This window comes from Zymoseptoria tritici, chromosome 1 (genome assembly GCF_000219625.1).
Source record: "Zymoseptoria tritici IPO323 chromosome 1, whole genome shotgun sequence".
Lineage (NCBI taxonomy): Eukaryota > Fungi > Ascomycota > Dothideomycetes > Mycosphaerellales > Mycosphaerellaceae > Zymoseptoria > Zymoseptoria tritici.
This window is the reverse complement of record NC_018218.1, coordinates 2,649,254-2,667,845: the sequence shown is the minus strand read 5'-3', so window position 1 is coordinate 2,667,845 and position 18,592 is coordinate 2,649,254. Positions and strand designations below refer to the sequence as shown.

At 54.2% G+C, this 18,592-nt stretch overlaps 10 protein-coding genes across 10 annotated transcripts; 6 read left to right on the top strand and 4 right to left on the bottom strand.

The window, feature by feature from the left end:
• Window positions 1-1,606: 1,606 nt before the first annotated feature.
• MYCGRDRAFT_31648 (uncharacterized protein) lies at window positions 1,607-2,634 on the top strand (the record flags this gene model as incomplete). The annotated part of the gene is made up of 3 exons (XM_003857344.1): window positions 1,607-1,759; window positions 1,959-2,513; window positions 2,572-2,634. 3 exons carry the CDS (start codon window positions 1,607-1,609, stop codon window positions 2,632-2,634), a joined length of 771 nt encoding a protein of 256 aa, XP_003857392.1.
• An 80-nt stretch (window positions 2,635-2,714) lies between these two features.
• MYCGRDRAFT_66030 (uncharacterized protein) lies at window positions 2,715-3,517 on the bottom strand (the record flags this gene model as incomplete). Its single annotated transcript, XM_003856216.1, has 4 exons — window positions 2,715-2,879; window positions 3,004-3,181; window positions 3,279-3,304; window positions 3,416-3,517. 4 exons carry the CDS (start codon window positions 3,466-3,468, stop codon window positions 2,825-2,827), a joined length of 312 nt encoding a protein of 103 aa, XP_003856264.1.
• Window positions 3,518-3,663: 146 nt separating this feature from the next.
• Window positions 3,664-4,605, top strand: MYCGRDRAFT_66025 (uncharacterized protein; the record flags this gene model as incomplete). Its single annotated transcript, XM_003857345.1, has 2 exons — window positions 3,664-4,024; window positions 4,081-4,605. The coding sequence occupies 2 exons, from the start codon at window positions 3,704-3,706 to the stop codon at window positions 4,603-4,605; spliced, it is 846 nt and encodes a 281-aa protein (XP_003857393.1).
• A 1,552-nt stretch (window positions 4,606-6,157) lies between these two features.
• MYCGRDRAFT_66023 (uncharacterized protein) lies at window positions 6,158-7,849 on the top strand (the record flags this gene model as incomplete). The annotated part of the gene is made up of 2 exons (XM_003857346.1): window positions 6,158-7,750; window positions 7,805-7,849. 2 exons carry the CDS (start codon window positions 6,515-6,517, stop codon window positions 7,847-7,849), a joined length of 1,281 nt encoding a protein of 426 aa, XP_003857394.1.
• A 728-nt stretch (window positions 7,850-8,577) lies between these two features.
• Window positions 8,578-10,027, top strand: ARP2401 (actin-related protein, ARP2 class; the record flags this gene model as incomplete). The annotated part of the gene is made up of 4 exons (XM_003857347.1): window positions 8,578-8,686; window positions 8,737-8,783; window positions 8,842-8,988; window positions 9,068-10,027. 4 exons carry the CDS (start codon window positions 8,668-8,670, stop codon window positions 10,025-10,027), a joined length of 1,173 nt encoding a protein of 390 aa, XP_003857395.1.
• A 219-nt stretch (window positions 10,028-10,246) lies between these two features.
• On the bottom strand, window positions 10,247-11,065 carry MYCGRDRAFT_35012 (uncharacterized protein; the record flags this gene model as incomplete). The annotated part of the gene is made up of 4 exons (XM_003856215.1): window positions 10,247-10,363; window positions 10,420-10,516; window positions 10,570-10,771; window positions 10,873-11,065. The coding sequence occupies 4 exons, from the start codon at window positions 11,063-11,065 to the stop codon at window positions 10,247-10,249; spliced, it is 609 nt and encodes a 202-aa protein (XP_003856263.1).
• Window positions 11,066-11,536: 471 nt separating this feature from the next.
• MYCGRDRAFT_102398 (uncharacterized protein) lies at window positions 11,537-12,314 on the top strand (the record flags this gene model as incomplete). Its single annotated transcript, XM_003857348.1, has 2 exons — window positions 11,537-11,938; window positions 11,989-12,314. Coding segments are annotated over 2 exons (693 nt in total), but the record flags the coding sequence as incomplete, so codon positions are not given.
• Window positions 12,315-12,973: 659 nt separating this feature from the next.
• On the bottom strand, window positions 12,974-14,253 carry MYCGRDRAFT_66016 (uncharacterized protein; the record flags this gene model as incomplete). The annotated part of the gene is made up of 2 exons (XM_003856214.1): window positions 12,974-13,087; window positions 13,160-14,253. The coding sequence occupies 2 exons, from the start codon at window positions 14,198-14,200 to the stop codon at window positions 12,974-12,976; spliced, it is 1,155 nt and encodes a 384-aa protein (XP_003856262.1).
• Window positions 14,254-14,519: 266 nt separating this feature from the next.
• On the top strand, window positions 14,520-15,270 carry MYCGRDRAFT_89342 (uncharacterized protein; the record flags this gene model as incomplete). The annotated part of the gene is made up of 2 exons (XM_003857349.1): window positions 14,520-14,816; window positions 14,866-15,270. The coding sequence occupies 2 exons, from the start codon at window positions 14,520-14,522 to the stop codon at window positions 15,268-15,270; spliced, it is 702 nt and encodes a 233-aa protein (XP_003857397.1).
• Window positions 15,271-15,706: 436 nt separating this feature from the next.
• Window positions 15,707-18,207, bottom strand: MYCGRDRAFT_107175 (Ca2+-modulated nonselective cation channel polycystin; the record flags this gene model as incomplete). Its single annotated transcript, XM_003856213.1, has 9 exons — window positions 15,707-15,737; window positions 15,788-16,088; window positions 16,146-16,308; window positions 16,364-16,548; window positions 16,657-16,737; window positions 16,798-17,180; window positions 17,284-17,394; window positions 17,825-17,936; window positions 18,108-18,207. The coding sequence occupies 9 exons, from the start codon at window positions 18,205-18,207 to the stop codon at window positions 15,707-15,709; spliced, it is 1,467 nt and encodes a 488-aa protein (XP_003856261.1).
• Between the last annotated feature and the right edge of the window lie 385 nt (window positions 18,208-18,592).

Below are 18,592 nucleotides of genomic sequence, written 5' to 3'. Positions count from 1 at the left end.
TTTGTGTGAAGGACAGTTCCGGCAAGGAGTCCATTCGTTGAAATGGCGGGTCCATAGGTAATGAGGGAGAATGGAGAGGCTGTGCGGGTGGAGGAGATTGTTGACAACACGACTTTCGTTCGGCCTGTACTGCTTCGTATAATGGAGGAAGTTGCAACTCGCGTGGAGCTGGCAGAGCTTGGTTATTCCATGCCAACAGATCCGGAGTGGTGTGTTGCTCAGAGCCTTGTGGTGCGCCAATACCCATCATGCCAAACCGAGGTGTCAATGTACTCGATGGCATGTGCTGGTAGGCGTGGTAGCCATTTGTGGTGTGAAGATTGGGCGTAGCAGGAATACCGTTCGCGGACTGAGGACTCCCTATTGAGTATGCCGGGGTCGGTGGATGTGATGTTGGCGTCGGCGCTATTGGTCTCGACTCCAGAGCTTCTCGCGAAGGGAAGAAGTTCACCATGGGCTTCTGCAGTGCCAGCAATGCGTTCCAGTGCTGCGGCTCCAGCAAACAACAGTACCTTCCCAACTCGTCGCACCGACATTCGCCTGATCGTTTCTCGCCCTTTTTTGACTTGTGAGGACATGCAGATCGGGCCACAACGCACTTGCAGCCACCAGTAGCGCCATATCGACATGTACATGAATTCGACGGTCGACCCGGTCGTTTCACCGTCCAGAAAACTTTTGTGCGGCACACCGGAATCCCGCAGGAGGTTGTACGGTGACCCCGAATACAGGACATGCATGCCACTTTGCAGACCTGATTCGTGCGCGAGTCTACGACCTCGATCGTCTTGAAGGGCTTATCTTGGTCCATGCTTGAAGTCGGCGTGGCAAGCGCCACGAATTACCAATCTCAACCTTTCAGCTGGCATGTGTCAGGCGGAGATCTCCAGGCCCAAGTCCAGTATGTGTGATGTTGATCGTATGCCCGAGTGCGTGGTCCACGGTGGGATGTTGAAGTCAAGGATGGTAGTCCGTCCGATGATGAACAGTACCAGGTGTGAGCGTGGGTTCTCCCGAACCGCCCAGGGACAGCTTCACAGCTCCAACACGCGGCGGCAATGCAATCGTCCAGCAATAAGCATGCAGTGGGCGAAGACTTACCGTCCGGAGTGGTAATGCCGATTTGTGAGCAAGTTTTCGGGAGTGCCCGCGGGTGCGTCTTTGGGACGACGAGGGAATGAATGTTTGGACTTTTCGTGGAGGGAAGCAGTGTCGCATACTTGCACAAACAAAGACAATCACACGGCAGTCGAGATATGGATGGACGGGGTATAGTTGACCCTAGATCTAGACCGACAAGCTGACGTTGAAGCGTGATCTGCGTCGGCATTTGGTGTGAAGTCGAGGCAGGCATCCCGTTTCTCGTCCCTTGGTCCGCACGCTTGCAGCAGATCGGGCTTGCGAAAATCTTCGGTACACTATCCGAACATATTTCTCAAGGTCTTTGTTTCGACGACTCGCATTCCGTCGTCAATAGGCAGGATATCGAAAAACTCAAGGAGTGGTCCTTCGACCCGACCTGCTCACGCCCTTGCTCATCACCACCGCATGCAGACCGCCTCCAAAGCATGGTGACGTGAAGAGGTCAATTGACCTTTGAACCTTGATGTCCGACTCGGAGCCGGAAGAGACGTGGGATGATCTCTTCCAAGAACCCACGGATTACTACAGGCCGGACAAAGAGCCAACGCAAGTCGAACACAAGACTTTGAATGGTGATGTTCTCAAACTAAATCTGGTTGGACAAAATCCATTGTGGGTAAGTTGTTCGCTCCTTCCTAATTGAGAAAATGTGAGGGAGACTCGCTTCGACGATTCATACACAGAACTATCCAGCATCGTTTAGCGGCGAGACTTTGTCTTCTTCCGCTTTCTCCGCAATTGCTCTGCGTTCGACTTCCAACGTTCAGCTTTCACATTTCCCAAACATGCCCGGACGATTTTGACCAAGTGGATAGGGACACCTCCTATGGAACGCCGGCCGCACAATAGCAGATTACCTCGAGCTCAACAAAGACACTCTAATTTCGAACAAGACCGTCCTCGAACTTGGCGCAGGCGCAGGTCTGCCCAGTATAATCTGCGCCACAAATGGAGCGAAGCAGGTTGTGGTCACCGACTACCCAGATGCCGATCTGATCGAGAATCTGGAGAAGAACTGCAAGCTCGTACCACAACCGAGGAACATTCATGCGGCGGGTTATCTTTGGGGAGCTGAAGCGGCGAAGGTGAAGGGGTTCCTCCCAGAGGCTGAGAGTGAAGCTGGGTTTGATTTGCTGATACTGGCGGATGTGCTTTTCAATCATTCAGAGCACGCGAGATTGCTCCTCAGTATTCAACAGACGCTGAAGAAGACCTCTGACGCCCAAGCATTGGTATTCTTCACTCCATATCGGCCATGGCTGCTTGAGAAGGATCTGGCGTTTTTCGACTTGGCTCGGGAGGGTGGATTCACCGTTGAGAAGATCCTGGAGAAGGTCATGGAAAAGGTCATGTTTGAGGAGGATCGAGGAGTGAGTCTTCTTGGTTTTTGTCCCAAGCCACGAGCATATTGCTAACGCACCTATCCAGGACGAGTTGCTTCGAAGGACAGTTTTCGGATACACGCTGAAGTGGCCAGGAGAGTGCGCATAAGTGGACCAGGCCATCGTGTTCTCGGCTTATCGGTGTTCTTTCGGCTCTTCCTTGCAGGACTCCAACTTGTGTAATGAAGTGGGTGATCAAGACAATGTTGTTGTTACAACTCCTCCTTCGCTTCTAGGGTGTGATATGTACACAATCGAGACTCCTCAATGTCACCTTCCCCCACTGCTCGCATGCTCTTTTACTCCTCGTCAGCGTACTCGGCGCGACCAGCCTTCGAGTTCAAGTAGTGGTTCCTGTTGTCCAGTTAGTATATATTTCCACTACCCGTGTCCCATTGCGATTGCTCTAATCATCCACCAGCTCTTTCGCAAATTCCTCCATGTCGAAGCCACCACATCTCCTGATGCCGCAACTCACCTCTCAGTAGCCCACTCCATCAATTCGTATGCGATGATCAGAGGCACAGACCAGAAAAGGATCTGGTTTCGGGTGCGGCGGAAGGTGTTGAAGACAGCGGCGTTGGCCACGCCAGCGAGAGGCTTCTGTCGGTTGGGAGCGAGACCGTAGTGAACGACACCCTTCTGTGGCATGGAGCCTGTGATGTATCTTGTTAGTATCTCGCGTGTCTCGTGCGGTCATATCGGTCGGCGTCGGGGCCTGTGCGCGGACGTCGCGCGCTGGAGGAGTCGTACCTAGAGCACCCCATGGGCCGAGATAGCTATGATTGTGTCAGCCGTGCTCATACGGTCTGCTGTTCGACCTCGTGCTCATCGCTGCGCTTGTGGGCCTTGCCCTTCGCGATCGACAAAGTCTTTGAGGGGAGACTCACACGCCAGGCTTCGGGTCGCCACCGCTTGACCTCAGAATCTGTGATACTCTCATGTTGACTGTTTCTTCGTGTTGGACAAGGTGTCTTGGTTCGATTCGTTCGTGTCGCTGGCGATATGCTTGAAGTCGAGAGACTCAGTCTGGTCTTTGACGTTGTCAGATCTTGGCGGCTCCTGCCGATTGGCTGAACATCGAAGCTTCATGCTTCGCAGATGACAGGCACGACTGCACGAGTTCATCAACGGACATCTACCACACCTCCATCTCCTCCGAATCGATTCCCGCAAACATGGCACAGGCACTCAACAGCATCTACAAGTGGGCGATCCCCACTGCGGCGGGACTTTCGTTGGCGTCCGCCTCCATCTACGATGTCAAGGGAGGAACTCGTGCGGTCATCTTCGATCGTTTACAAGGTGTGAGCGATCAGGTCGTGAACGAGGGCACACATTTCCTGGTACCATGGCTACAAAAGGCCATCACATTTGACGTTCGAACCCGACCGCGCAACATTAGCACAACGACCGGATCCAAGGACATGCAGATGGTCAGCTTGACGCTCAGAGTCTTGCACAGGCCGGAAGTTCAACAATTGCCCAAGATCTACCAAGTAAGAGATGCTGCAGATATGCTGCGACCATGTCATACAAACTAACGACCGCGCAGAACCTCGGACAAGACTACGACGAGCGTGTTCTTCCCTCCATCGGAAACGAAGTCCTCAAAGCAATCGTTGCCCAATTCGACGCCGCCGAACTCATCACCCAACGTGAAGCCGTCTCCAACCGCATCCGCGCCGATCTCCTCAAGCGCGCCTCCGAGTTCAACATCGCCCTCGAAGATGTCAGCATCACACACATGACCTTCGGTCGTGAATTCACCAAGGCCGTCGAGGAGAAGCAGATTGCACAGCAAGAGGCGGAGCGCGCACGGTTTATCGTCGAAAAGGCCGAGCAGGAGCGTCAGGCCAGCGTTATTCGCGCGGAGGGTGAAGCAGAGGCTGCTGATGTGGTGTCCAAGGCGGTGGCGAAGAGTGGTGACGGTTTGATCCAGATTCGAAGAATCGAGACGCAAAAGGATGTCGCGCAGATGTTGGCCAACAACCCCAACGTCACGTACCTACCTGGCGGTAGCTCGGATGGCGGTGGTGGAGGAAAGGGAGGCAGCTTCTTGCTGGGATTGAGGTCGTAGTTTGGGATCGTTGGGGTACAGACCTGAGAAGAATCGAAGTGGGAATGTAAAAATAGCTTTCACGACCTGAGCGGCAAAACGCATAGCATGGATAGGACTGGTCGCCGAAGTACGAATTCTACTCTTCTCTACTGATTGATCGACGGACAATACATCGATTGTGCCGCAGCATCGAACCATCGAGCCTCAGAGAAGAGCGATGAGCACGTGTGAGACTGGCACGACTGCCGTGGTGTCTATGCCTGGTGCCCCGTTCCCAAGCACTTCGGATATCGTTCAACGAGCAGTCTCGCATGGCACTCACACGTGTGAACGATCGCAGCAAGGCAACAACTCCTGACAGGACAATGGAACAAGGAGTACAGAGAGACGATGTGAGGAGATATTGGTCCCTGGAGACACCATGCAACACTCACGCGGCCTTGGTGTCCGTCTGCTGTGACGCTAACTCGTCGTGACCTCATTGTCACTGCTCACTGCTCTGCGAGACAGCTCTCCTTGTGATGATGTCCATGTGAAGCCATTCTTATGTGCCCTAACATCGGTCTTCGAACCGACGAAGCCGGTGGCCGAACGATGCAAGGGGATTCCTGGACAAGAACCCTCACGATCGAAACTTCCTCGGCTCGATCGGGTCATAATTTCATGCAACCATTCAATACAGTCTATCAAGATGAGCGGCAACAGCTCGTTGCTTGATGCAAACAAACCATGAACCATACACAAGCCATGCGAGAGACACATGCACTTGACAGGTGGCAAGTACATTGGTTTCCCTTTTCAATCGCACCGCAAGGGCTTGAGCCATGAGGCTGTCGTGATCGAGCCATGGAGCCAATTGCGATCGTTTCATTGCGATTTGGCTTTGCTGGTTTCGATCCTGCAGGGCAAACAACCACGAGACCATGTCAACTCAGCAAGGGCGAAAGTGACACCACTTTCACGGTTCACCAAGGGATGCCCTGCGTAACCTGCACGGTGGTCGACACGTTGCTCATCACGGGCCAGCAGGAGCAATAATCACAAAGTGGAGATAGCAACGGAGGTCGTGCTGGACACGTCGGTGCTCCCGTCTGTCGTGCTGGGATCCTGTTCGACAAAGCACAGCAGCAATTTTGTTGCGGCACAAAGACACACAGAAGTGCGCCGTCGGTCGCGCGAGGCGTGAGACTAAGGTAGTCACTGAAAGTATGGTCTTGTGACTTGCCCTGAGGTTGTGTTCCCGCCAGGAACAGAAGACCCGTGGAGAAACAAACCGGGAAGACTCCGTGGGCAGCAGGACCGACGTGTATGTGATGGTGATGATGAGCAGCGCACGACGGCGACAGTGTATTGCAATATCATAATACTGTATCGACGTGGTTGGTGGTTGTTTGGGTCGAGAATCGGGGCTGGGCTGGGGTAACAAAGGCTCGAAGCGATGGAAGTGCAAAGCTAATTTCCCGTGACGCTACCGAAATGAGACGTCCAATGTGTTCGCGCCCTCCCTCGCTCATTATCTTTTGTTGCCTCCCCCGGCCCACATCTTCACATCCTTCGTAGAACCTCAGTCCTCACTAAGGTACTGTCGCCGTCGCATTCACCCGCTGTGCACCTTCCACCTGAAGTATTCGACTTCATTTCACTCTTTGGAATAAACAACGACAAACGCCGACTCGACTCGACTCCAACCAAATCAACCCCACGTTCATTCCACGGCCCGCCACCTCCGACGACAATACCATTGCAAACCGCAAGCACGATCTTGACGCGACCAAAACTTCGACCTCTTCGCTCTTCCACCCGCCGGATCGCATCACCATCGTGGCTTCACCGCAACAAACCGAAACCTACCACGATACACCCTGCGACAGCCAACACCTCGCGACCTCTTTCGAACCACCCATCCTGAATACCGATATTACCGACAATGCACCTCTCGTTTGCGCTGCTGTCCGCAGCCATAATCTGCGCCAATGCTCAACCTCACGCGCACGCGCACGGCCATGCTCACCTCCACAAGCACAAGCGCGATCCAGTGCCCGACCAGGTCGTCGTCCCAGGCCCAGTCGAGGTCGTCTACGTGCTGAATGGTATCGCCATCTCTGAAGCGGACGTCCAGCAGGGAATCAAGAATGGCTCCCTGATCTTCGCCGACAATGGTGAACTCGCCGATGCTCCTCCGAGCTACGTCGTCCCGACTTCCACCCCTGTCGCAGCAAGCTCTGCGCCCCCGACCTCCGTTGCGCCAACCAGCAGCGCGGCGCCGTCTTCGTCTCCTGTCCCAGTCTCATCTGCGGCTGAAGCCTCATCGACACCATCAGAACCATCACCGCCCACATACTCTGGCGGTGACGGTGTCGACCGCGACTTTCCCGACGGCGAATTGGACTGCTCCACTTTCCCGTCTGATTATGGCGCCATCCCTGTTCCATGGACTGGCCTTAAAGGGTGGACTGGTATTCAAACCTGCAGTGGAGGCTCCGACTCTGGCGGCTACGAGCACATTTCGACCAAGACCAGTGGTCAGTCCCCTGAAGAGGGCGACTACTGCTCGTATGCATGCCCTGCCGGATACCAAAAGTCTCAATGGCCATCCACCCAGGGCTCCACCGGCCAGTCCATTGGTGGTATCAAGTGCTCCGGCGGCAAACTTCACCTCACGAACCCTGGCCTGTCCAAGAGACTTTGCATCCGCGGTGCCGAAGCCGTCACCATTCTCGTCCAGAATAAGCTCTCCAAGAATGTGGCCGTTTGCCGTACCGATTACCCAGGAACCGAAAGTGAGACCGTCCCCGTCAATGTCGAAGCGGGATCCACCAACAATCTCACCTGCCCCGATGCCGACAACTACTACAAATGGCAGGGTGGCAGCACCTCTGCACAATACTATGTGAACCCAGCTGGTGTCGCTGTCGAGGACGCCTGCCAGTGGGGAACCGCAGGAACTCCAACCGGCAACTTCGCTCCCATGAACATAGGTGTTGGCTGGAACAACGGCGCAGCATGGTTATCAGTGTTCCAGAATTCGCCGACCACGGACGCAAAGCAAAAGTTCACCGTCGAGATTGTGGGTGATGGCGTGAGCGGAACCTGCAAATATCAGAACGGCCAGTACTGCGGCGGTGCCAACTACGATTCATGTAGTTCAACCACGGGTTGCACAGTAAGCGAAGTCCAAAGTGAGCCTCTTGATGACCCACACTGACCAGCCCAACAGGTGTCACTCAGCTCAGGAACCGCAACGTTCGTGTTCTCCGACTAGGCATGGCAAACGTCAGCTTTTCCCGCGCGGCCTTGCAGGTCGTGAGACCAGAGCAACGTACCAGCAGCTTTTCTATATGATACCCTGACCACTTCATGACCATGCTTTTGCGCAATTTCAGCATTTTTGAGGGCCCAGCTTCGCTCGCCGAGCAACAGATTCATCCCGTGCACGATCTCTTTTGCGCTGCAGGCTCGGTGCCTGTTAGTGCACGGATCGTTTGGTTTTTCCTATCACCTGGGACTCCTTGGGGTTCCCATTATCGTGGCGAGAGATGGACGCAGCAGAGAGGAGGATCTTTGGGACAGCGCGGGGAATCAAATGGCATGAGAGATGCTTCCTTGCACTCTGCAGATCTGCACTCCAGACTTGCGTCGGTGGACGGACAGCGTACACAAGTCATCGACTTGTGTTGAGCGCAGGCCTTCCTCTGTGGATGGTCTTGTGGCTTCAGTCGATTTCTGGCTCGTCAAGCATGACGCTGTCCTTGTACATAACATCTGACTTCTCTTCGCCGCGATAAATGCAGTTCGTTTTTTGACATTACAACCAGTGCTGTGACTGAGATATTGAGGTGTAGGGAGTTGTCCTGAACTGTAGGCGTGAGGTGGTGCGCGATTCAGTGCCGTGCAGCAGTGCCTCTGACGAAGCAGCCCGCCTGGTCTCGTTCAGCCCCACATTGTTTCGTGGACTCCACGGCCCAAGGCAACGCCATACCAAACCATTGCGCAACCACGAGAAGCTCGACCGCCGTCTTTGACTCCACATTGCAACCTCAGACTCCCAACTCTTTGCCAAACAAATAATCACCTGCGACCATGGCGGAGGCGCCGATTGGTATGCATTGCGCCCACGCCAAAGGACGACCTCTCTAACAACACTCTCAGTACTCGATGGAGGTACCGGTTTCCTCAAGGTTGGCTACGCCGGTCAAGTACGCACCGCTCGACAGGCCGTATGACGAGAACAATGGCTAAGCATCAGTTGCGCAGAACTTCCCGGAGCACCAATACCCCTCGATCGTCGGACGACCCATATTACGAACAGAAGAGCAGACGGCAGGAGACATTCAGCTGAAGGACATCATGTGCGGAGACGAAGCCGCAGCGGCGCGATCAATGCTTCAAATCACATATCCGGTATGGAATACGTATGGGCTCGCAAGGCGTGGGACATTGTGGTTACGCGCATAGGACTGACCGCTTTCCTGCTCAACAGATGGAGAACGGCATTGTCAAGCGATGGGACGACATGCAGCACCTGTGGGACTACACTTTCAACGAAAAGATGCAGATCGACCCGACTGGCCGCAAAATTCTGCTCACAGAACCGCCGATGAACCCGCTCAAGAACCGCGAACAGATGGCAGAGGTCATGTTTGAGCGCTACAACTTTGGCGGACTCTACGTCGCCATTCAGGCAGTGCTCGCTCTATACGCGCAAGGTCTTTCATCCGGTGTGGTGGTCGATTCAGGAGACGGAGTCACACATATCGTTCCCGTTTACGAGAGCACGGTGTTGAACCACCTCACCCGAAGACTGGACGTTGCTGGAAGAGACGTCACCCGCAATCTAATCTCACTGCTCACTCGTCGAGGTTACGCTTTGAACCGAACGGCGGATTTTGAGACGGTCCGTGCGATCAAGGAGAAGCTCTGCTATGTTTCCTACGACCTTGCGCTTGACCAGCGTCTCAGCGAGGACACCACTGTTCTTGTTGAATCTTACACCCTCCCTGACGGCCGCGTCATCCGAGTCGGCAGCGAACGATTCGAAGCGCCGGAATGTCTGTTCCAGCCTCACCTCGTGGACGTCGAACAACCCGGCATCGCCGAATTCCTCTTCAACACAATTCAGTCCGCCGACGTCGATATTCGCTCCTCCCTCTACAAGGCGATTGTGCTATCAGGAGGAAGCAGTATGTACCCTGGTCTGCCTTCTCGCATGGAAAAGGAGATCAAGCAGCTGTGGCTTACAAAAGTGCTGGGTGGCAACCCGGAGCGTTTGGGCAAATTCAAGGTCAGAATAGAGGATCCGCCGCGGAGACGGCACATGGTGTTTTTGGGCGGTGCGGTGCTCGCGAATATCATGGCGGATAAAGATGCCATGTGGGTATCGAAGCAGGAGTGGGAGGAGCAGGGTGTGCATGCTTTGAAGAAGCTTGGAGGAGATAGATGAGTTGCGATACCAGCATAGAAGAACGCCCGCAAAAGCCAGATGCTGTCGAGCAAACACTAGCATGTGGAAGTCTGAAGAAAGCAAAATGTTCTATCCCCATGATGCTGCTTCAACATTCGATCGTCACAACAAACTGCTGCTCCAAAGTGAAACTAGCAAAAGGGTATATCAGGTCCAACAATGGAAGCCTCCACTCGATGCCACAAACTGCCGTTAATTTCAGGCCACCACTCCCAGGACCTCCTTCAGCTCGCTCGTCTCGGCATGATCAGCGGAATTCCTCATTCTGTGCACCCACTTGACCTCTCCATTCTGGAAGAGCCAGTCTCCACCTTGCTGTGAAAGTGTGAGTACACGCACGCCTTTCGCGGGTAAAGTCTCGACAAACGCACCTGATACGCCGGTCCACCACTCAGCATCTTCTTCGGCCCCGAGGTCAAAGCATTCCACGATGACGTCTTGATCACACCGAACAGGCTCTTCGAGTGGCTACACAGAAGTCAGCAACATCGTTCACGCGCCGACCCTCGTATTCAACTCACTACTCGGGCATTTCGTCCGGCATGGCTTTGAAGCCGGCCAACATGTCGAGCGTGCTGTACAGCTGACGCTTCGGATCGGCATAGATCTTGTAGGGACATCCCGTACGTTTTCGCCAGTCCTCGATGCAGACCGGCTCACCGCAGCCGATGATTGTGAGGGTTGTTTTCGCGGCCGCTAATTTGTCCAAAGGCAGGTCGCGGGCTAGTGCTTGGGTGTAAAGTTCGCAACTCTGTTGTTGATATGGTGGCGGTTAGCAAGCAATCTCTCAAATATGCCTGGAGAGTAGTCAATGAAGCTTACACCGCAGAAGAAGTGGCGAACGAAGACAATCAGTTGACGTTCGTCGGCGGGCTTGTCGGCGTAGAGGGTCTTGAAGGCGATTTCGTTACCGGTTTCGTCTTTGATCATATGCTCGCCGGCTTTCTGAACAGTCTCCTTTGATGGAAGTTCGCGATGGGCATCGGGCGCCTTTTCGCTGTCCTTGGGGGCTGCCATGATGGCTTGAGACGGCGAGGATGTATGAGCAAAGGTTGTTGTTTTCTTCCGAAGATCACAAGGGAGTACTGGTCTTTCTAAAGATGCGGCGGTCGCTGCATTCAACTGATCGAGACTAGGTGATCTTCACTCGGAAACGCCTGATTCCGTGCTAGAGTTCGCAGACAACTCCCTCGCTCGCTGTTTCGTACCGCTTTCGCAAGACCTCGTTCAGGCGATGTCTATATGCTTTTCCGAGGGAAAAGAGATTCTGTCTCATGTGCGGGGTCGAGAGCTGCGGCTGATCAATGTGCAGTCATCTGGTCGCTAGGTGTTATCTGTGTGAAGGCAAAGGACGGGAATAGCATCCTGGTATCTCCATAGATCACGTGCTCTCCTCCAAGCTCTCCCGCGGCGGCTTCACCTCACCGTGAGCGTCTATCACAGACAGCCTTGCTGATCACTCCATATCCTAACAAACGCCAGCGAGGCACCGCTGTGCATAATTCACCTTCACGGCCTTCACCATGTTCTCGACCAAGGCTGTGCGTGTCGCCCACCGAGCCTCCTGCGCCGCCGCCATCTCCTCCGCCTCGAGCTCCTCCACCTCCGCTCACCGAAGCCCGCCGTGTGTCGCTACTCGCCGCTCGCATCAGCGTCGACACTCCAGCAGCAAGGCCTCGTCGTGTCCACCTGAGAGCAACCCCAACGACACCAAGCCGGCACCCGCGACCAAAGCATCCGCAGAGCTCGCGGGATCCGATCCACAGAACAAAGCCTCCAAACGCATTAACAAGACCAAGAGATCACGCGCTGCAGCGGATGTTGGCAAGCTTGGAGATCAATTCGCTGGCCTTCCAGCGGTGCCGGGAACGCAACATTTGAACTCTACTGGTATGTCGGCAGCTGCCTTGTCCTTTCAACGCCAAACTAATAACCGCCAGATCTCTCAGTATCGTCCTTCTTCTCGCTCCACAGACCGCTATCCCTCTCGACCACGATACCGCCTCCATCTCGCGCGAGTGCATTTGACAACATTTTTGAAACGACGAGAGAAGTGGATCCATGGGGAAATGGCAACTCGGCGGAGGGTCGTCCGGAGGATGTCACGTACGCTCTCAAGGGCTTGTTCGAGAACCTCGATCTGGGATCGAATAGTGCACAAGACGATGCCATGCGGTTCGAGATCTTACAGGAGAGTCAGAGCAATCAAGATGGCGTGAGGCATCTCGATGGAGCACCGAGATTGAAGAGCGTGGATGAGATTGTTGCATCGTTTAGGCCGTTCAGTGCACCTCCCGCACCTCAGCCATTTCCCGAAGAGCAAAAGGCTGCAGATAAAGCGGCGAAGAAGCCGGGGAAAACGCAGAAAAAGAGCTATGCTGCCACGATTTTCCTCACCGAGTCCACGAGCGCGAACGGCGAGAGGACATGGACGGCAGCATCGGTTTCGCCCATGTACCGCGTACCAAGTCCGGTTGACCACACCCCGATGCAAACGCCACGTCGATTTCCTTTTCGAGAACGCATGCGATTGCGCGCGGAGGACTATCTTCGGAGTCAGAGGGAGAAGATGGGCGAGAAGTATGATGTCAATGATTTCGTGAGGAGGGATCCATCCGCGGCATCGAAACAGAAGATGATGCTCATTTCCGTTAAGCGCCAACGGAAACTGAAGATGAAGAAGCACAAGTACAAGAAGTTGATGAAGCGGACGCGAAATTTGAGGCGGAGACAGGATCGTGCTTAGACCGTGGTCAAGGACAACGTTTGTTTCTACTGCAGCATCGCTCGGCGTTGGGTCACGACAGCGTCTAGATTCTGGTGTCCACTTAGAAGCACCTCGGATTTCGGAATCATGGTATCATAACAGCCCTGCATAAACACCCCAAGACTATACGCCGCTTGTCCTACAAGAACCATTTCCCATTAGTCCAAAAACCAGGTCGGCACCTCAGGTCCCCACACCGCCAAAGACTCGTCACCCGCATCGCACCAGCCTACGGGGGTATCCTTATTGACAAGGTCACCATCACAGTAATGCTACACAAGTGGAAAAATCAGCCATGGCTCAGACAGTGCAATATCGATCCAAGGATTCCGTCCTTCACTCACCTCGATCATGTTGCCTGTCGTATCCCACCAGTAATCGAAGATCTGACTGCCCAGAATATGCCTTCCTACTCCCCAGACAGAAGTGTACTTCTGCTTCGCCAACCACTGATGTCCCAGCTGCTGCGTATCGAAATCATGCACCTCAAACGACGCATGATGCACATGCTTCGTTCGATTCGTCGACATGAAGAAAGTGTGATGGTCAACCGGATCATCGCCACGATCGATGTGCAGGAACACGGCCACTTCCTTCTTCGTTTTGCCGCCACTCGCATCATCCGGTACGTGCAGGAAGTCTGTGGGAGCAAAGTTGAAGGTTCGCGTATACCACTCTACCTGCTCGGGGAACTTTTGTACGCATAGTCCGTAGTGGCCGAGTTTATGCACGGCGGCTGGACCGGGCGTGAAGCGATTGAACTTCCGAACGCGAGGCTTGTCTGTTTCGTCGTTGTAGATGACTTTGTCGGGGTACTCGCCGACGCTGGCGGGTGTTTGGCCGTACATCAGGTTGATGGGGAAACCTTCTGGGTCGTAGGCTGTGACCATCTTCCCGCCACCTGGCGCATCGCTCAAGTCGACGATGTCGCTCGCTCCGGGGAGAGTAGCAGCTTTCTCCAAATCCGCTTGGGATTCGACTTCGAAAGTGCCGCCGAGGAACTGCTTCTCGCCTTTGCGAGCGTAGTAGACGTATTGATCGGAACCGTAGCCGCGGTACCAGATCTCGTCGTGGGTCCTCTTGGCGACGTGCATGCCAAAGTCGACCAGAAACTTCGTGATCGTGTCCAAGTCTGGATGTTGGTATCGCATGTGAGCGAGTTTGACAATCTTGATCTGTTGAGATGGGTCGATGTTCTGTTCCTTTTGCCAGACGGTCAAGGGTTTGGATGTGTTCCCAAAAGCCTCTCCGAAGGCTTCACTGTCTGGAATAGAGGCGCCATGGTTTGGTTTGAGTTCGAAGCGGACCGTGTTGTCGGTATCGTTGGTCGTAATGGTCGCTGATCTGCTCTGTCCGTGCTGGATTACCGTTTGTGAACCCGCCATGTTGAAGGTATTGTCTGTAACGTTGAAGTATATGTAGAGAGCAAGTAAATGAGGATGAAACACACCATCGTCATGTTGGCAACGTACCTTGCTATTGTAATATATGCCCCAAATTCCCGTCCCCCACCACAGCGCAGAGCGGGCAGTGAGAGCTAACGTCAGACAAGCGGGGCTAGAGCAGGGTTCAAATTTAACGTTGTTCGGCAGTGAGTGAAGTCGACCTGGCGGACCTGGCTCCGCTTTACTTTCCATTCAGGTACTTTACCTTCTTTCCATCTTCGACTCTTACGAAAGACAACACACTGAAGAGGAGGACAACATGGCGGCAGACGAGACAGAGATCAAGTCAGTGGCTCTGCTGCAGGATCAAACATCACAACTTGTGGCCAACCTGCACCCGATCCTACTGGCCTCCCTATTGCCCGTATTTTTTGGGAGATTGGTTGGCGACCCCGTCAATACGTTGCTTGCACTGGCGCCCACGGTCGCGATCATACAAGCAGTATACTGCGTATTCTGTCTTCCGGTCAACAGTCAAGCACCACCACCTCCCAAATCCAAACCAGGCCAAAAGAAACTGCCCAAACCAGTGCCAGATCTCGGGTCAAAGCTAGTGGTACTTCGACTCTCTCCTTTGACTCTCCTCAATGCTAACATACAAACAGCCCGCGTTCCTCTCTTTCGTGCTGACGCTCACACTATCCGCTCCCGTCCTCTACATAGCCGCCATCCTGTTCGGCGCGCCGCTCATCTCGCATCACCTCCACACGCTTCTCCTAGCCGTCCACCTCGCCCTCCTCACGACTCCACCACTCTTCTACGTCCACGGTCTTCACGCGCCCACATGGCTAGCGCTCGCGAGTTTGCAACAGCCGGTCGACGAGACATATGGAATGGCGCTGGGCGCGGTCGTAGGAGCTTGGGTGGGAGCTGTGCCAATTCCGCTGGACTGGGATCGCGAGTGGCAGAAGTGGCCGGTTACGATTATTTGTGGGATGTATGGAGGTGCTGTGCTGGGCAAGGTGGCGGGTGGCTGGCTCTTAAGAGGGAGGAAGATGAAGATCAGTTGAATGGAAGGAACCGGAAGATTGAATCACAAAAATGTAATAGATGAATTGTACAGAATTTGGAGACATGGAGGACTGCAAATCTCTACAAGCTCTGCATCATCGCCTGCTGGGAGTTCTCATGGCTGTTGCCATCGTTGTTGGACGTGCCACTGGATTTGGCCAACCGAGGATATCGGTCGAAATGCAGTCGAGGCTGTGGTCGAGTAAAGAAACGGAGAATCCTCAACTTATCGAAGTTCCGAAAGCAAAGGAGGAAGCGATCGATTGCAAAACATGAGTCGAGTGATAGAGCTCAACGCAGCTAAAGGTACCTCGAGCTCTAGGACGCTCACTCTGGGACAGATTCGAACAGTTGCAGCATTGACATGTGTATACATTTCATATTCTCATCAAGCTCGCTGCCAGTTCCGCTATGCAATTACCCATATGTCCATCGTTATGTGTTCAATTCGGCCATCAACCTCCACCTAGGTACAACATTCATACACGGAACGCACTCCATTCCCATATATCTTACAGCATCATCGCAGCCACACCGACGGCCGCTCCAAGCATCACTGCCGCCTCGGCAGCATACCATGTCGATGAAATTGCTGCACCGGATTGGAGTTGCGGTGCATCGCTGCCTGATCCAGAGTTGGACGATCCGCCTGCCGTAGGACTCGCAGGCGCGCCCACAGTGGCATATGACGTCCTGATCGACGCGGATCCGTTGGGAAGAGTCTCGGTGAGGTAACGCACTTCGCTGACGGTGCCACCGTCGGGCGTATAGGTCACAACGGCAACATCGCCGCCGGATTTCGTATTCGTGTAAACGCCTGCAAGGAAGAGATCAGTATCGCGGGAACGGAGGTGCAATTTGAACGGCATCTCACCACCGGGAGTCGGAGATGTCAAGACTATTCCCTCCCCACTCGCGTCGGATACTGTAGCGACTTGCGGGACAGAGGTCACGACGCTACCTGCCGAATTGATCACCGCAAAGGTAGTCCGCGAAGGCAATGCAGCTGTAGTGGTAGGTAGTACAGCAGAAGATGACTAGAAAGGGGTCAGGTTGTTGGGACGAATCTGGAATCGCTGCACAGGAACTTACCGGACTATTGCTCGCAGGCGTGCTGGAGGGCTGGCTCGCTGGACTGCTCGACGTTTCGGGTGCGGGCTCGGATGCGGTGGTATCGACGACTGGTGGCGTCGATGAAGGCTCTGCGGACGACGAAGGAGCTGCAATCGATGATGAGCCTAGCTCTGAAGAAGATGCGGCGGCAGAGAACGAAGGAGCTGCAATCGATGATGAGCCTAGCTCTGAAGAAACGAACGACGACGAAGATGCGGCGGCAGAGAACAAAGTAGTAGAAGAAGATGCAATTATGGAAGGAAAGGTCTGACCTTCGGTGCTGGTCGTCCCAGATGGCTGCTCCGTCGTGATCGGCACGGAAACGAGCGTCGTCGGAACAGAAATGATGGTTTCTGTCGACACCGGGTCTTGAGCTACCGAAGAGCTTGCAAGAAGAGTAGAACTGGACTGACCTTGGGAGGAGGAAGAGGAAGTCGTAGTATCAGGAGTCGGCGAGGAAGAGACGGTGGCCGTGACGACGTCGGACACGGTCACTGTAGCTGCCACTGTGCCATTCGAGTCCTGCCGCTTTCCCAGATATCTCTCGGAATCAAGCTCTCCTCCAGCCATATCCACTGCTCTTTCAATGGCGTTGCGGCCAGCTCCAACAATGCCATGTCGTTGCACATCTGCAGCTCTTCTCGAGTCGAACAATTCTTGACATAACGCAGCCAGCGGAAGTCCAACCAGGAGTATTGATCGGATCGAAGGCATTTCGAGGGTTGGTATGCGGATATGACGTTGGACTTGGGAGCTGTGGAGACCTGCTCTCGGTCGGACCACGAAATGTCGAGGACTAGCAACAAGCACTCATGTCAGCTTCTGAACGGACAGGAACGAGGAAGTCCCAATGCCTATGCACTGGGAAAGAAAGACATCGGTAAGAAGGTTCCACGCACAATCGAATCAATGCGGTCGTCGCACCTCTGAACTTTAGACGCGGTTGTGGCTTGAGGAGGACTGCGTGACTGGGAGCGTCGCAAAAGTTGGCCGCCGCTAGAGATGGTGGGCTGGGAGATGTCGCTGCAGTGCTGTATCCCTGTCTGAAGGTCTGGTTGAATTGAGATGTCACGAAGAAACGGTGCTAATATAACAGAGCTGTATGCTGACGAGAAAGGAAGAAGTGATCGTGCACTGGAAGCGAGCCGTGACAGCGCGGAGGTGGCAAGAGCAATGCATTGGAGTGGATCATATAAGCTATCTCACCCAAAGATCCTCCGAGAAGCGATTTTGCCTACGCGTCCAAGAACTGACAAAACCAAGGAAGAGTGCAGCCGCGCGCTCTTGTCCGTTCTGACGTCGAATACGATGTAGATCGCATGGGGCCGACTGGCTTGGTGCATGCTAGGTTGGCCCCATGTTCCACTCTTGCATCCATTCATGAACTCGACCTATGTACACCGCTGCCAATTGATTCAAGGTGATGGGCGACGACTGTACCTTTGCAGAGTCGTTTCGACTTGACAAACGACAGGACCCAGCAACATGGCTGCCGGGCAGGAACGAAAAGTCCAGAGTGCACAGCAGCTACCACTGCTTAGGTACTTTTGCCCTGCACCTATTGAGTTCCCGGTCAAGCTCGAATTTAGCAACACATTCGTATCCTGCATGACAAGACCGCACTCTAAATTCGGCGACATATGCCCTAGTGCCCTCCTATGTGCGAGTGACAAAGGACATGTCTTTCCGTATCTTCGAAGCGGCAGCAGCCAAGACGGCATACTCTTGTCGTGGACCTCAATCCGATGAGGAGCGGCCATGCAGTCGATGAAACGGAGGATCGTGTCACGCAGCTCGTGGTTCTGTTCCACCGCCGCGTGCATGAAGGATCCGACCACCGGGATGATGGATCGAAGGTATCCATGTGCGTGGGGGCTCCGCTTCGTCATCAATACCAGAGCTCTCGTCTTCTATTTCCAGTACACACCACGGAAGCTTGTTGGAATAGACGTCCGCCAGTCCTCACGTTCCAATCATACCCAGTACAGCATCTGAAGTGTTCCGCCTGTGCTCTGCCTCGAAGCATGAGAGCACCAGGACAAGGCGACCAACCCTATACCATGTTCGGAAAGTGTAGGATTATTCTTGGCTCCCGCCCATGCAGCAGCACAACACGACCTTTCTTACATTCCCGCGGTCTCGCCACTTTTATGTACAGCAAGCGTCTCCGCGGGCCGGCCAGGCCTACACTTCCTCTTCCCATCTGTT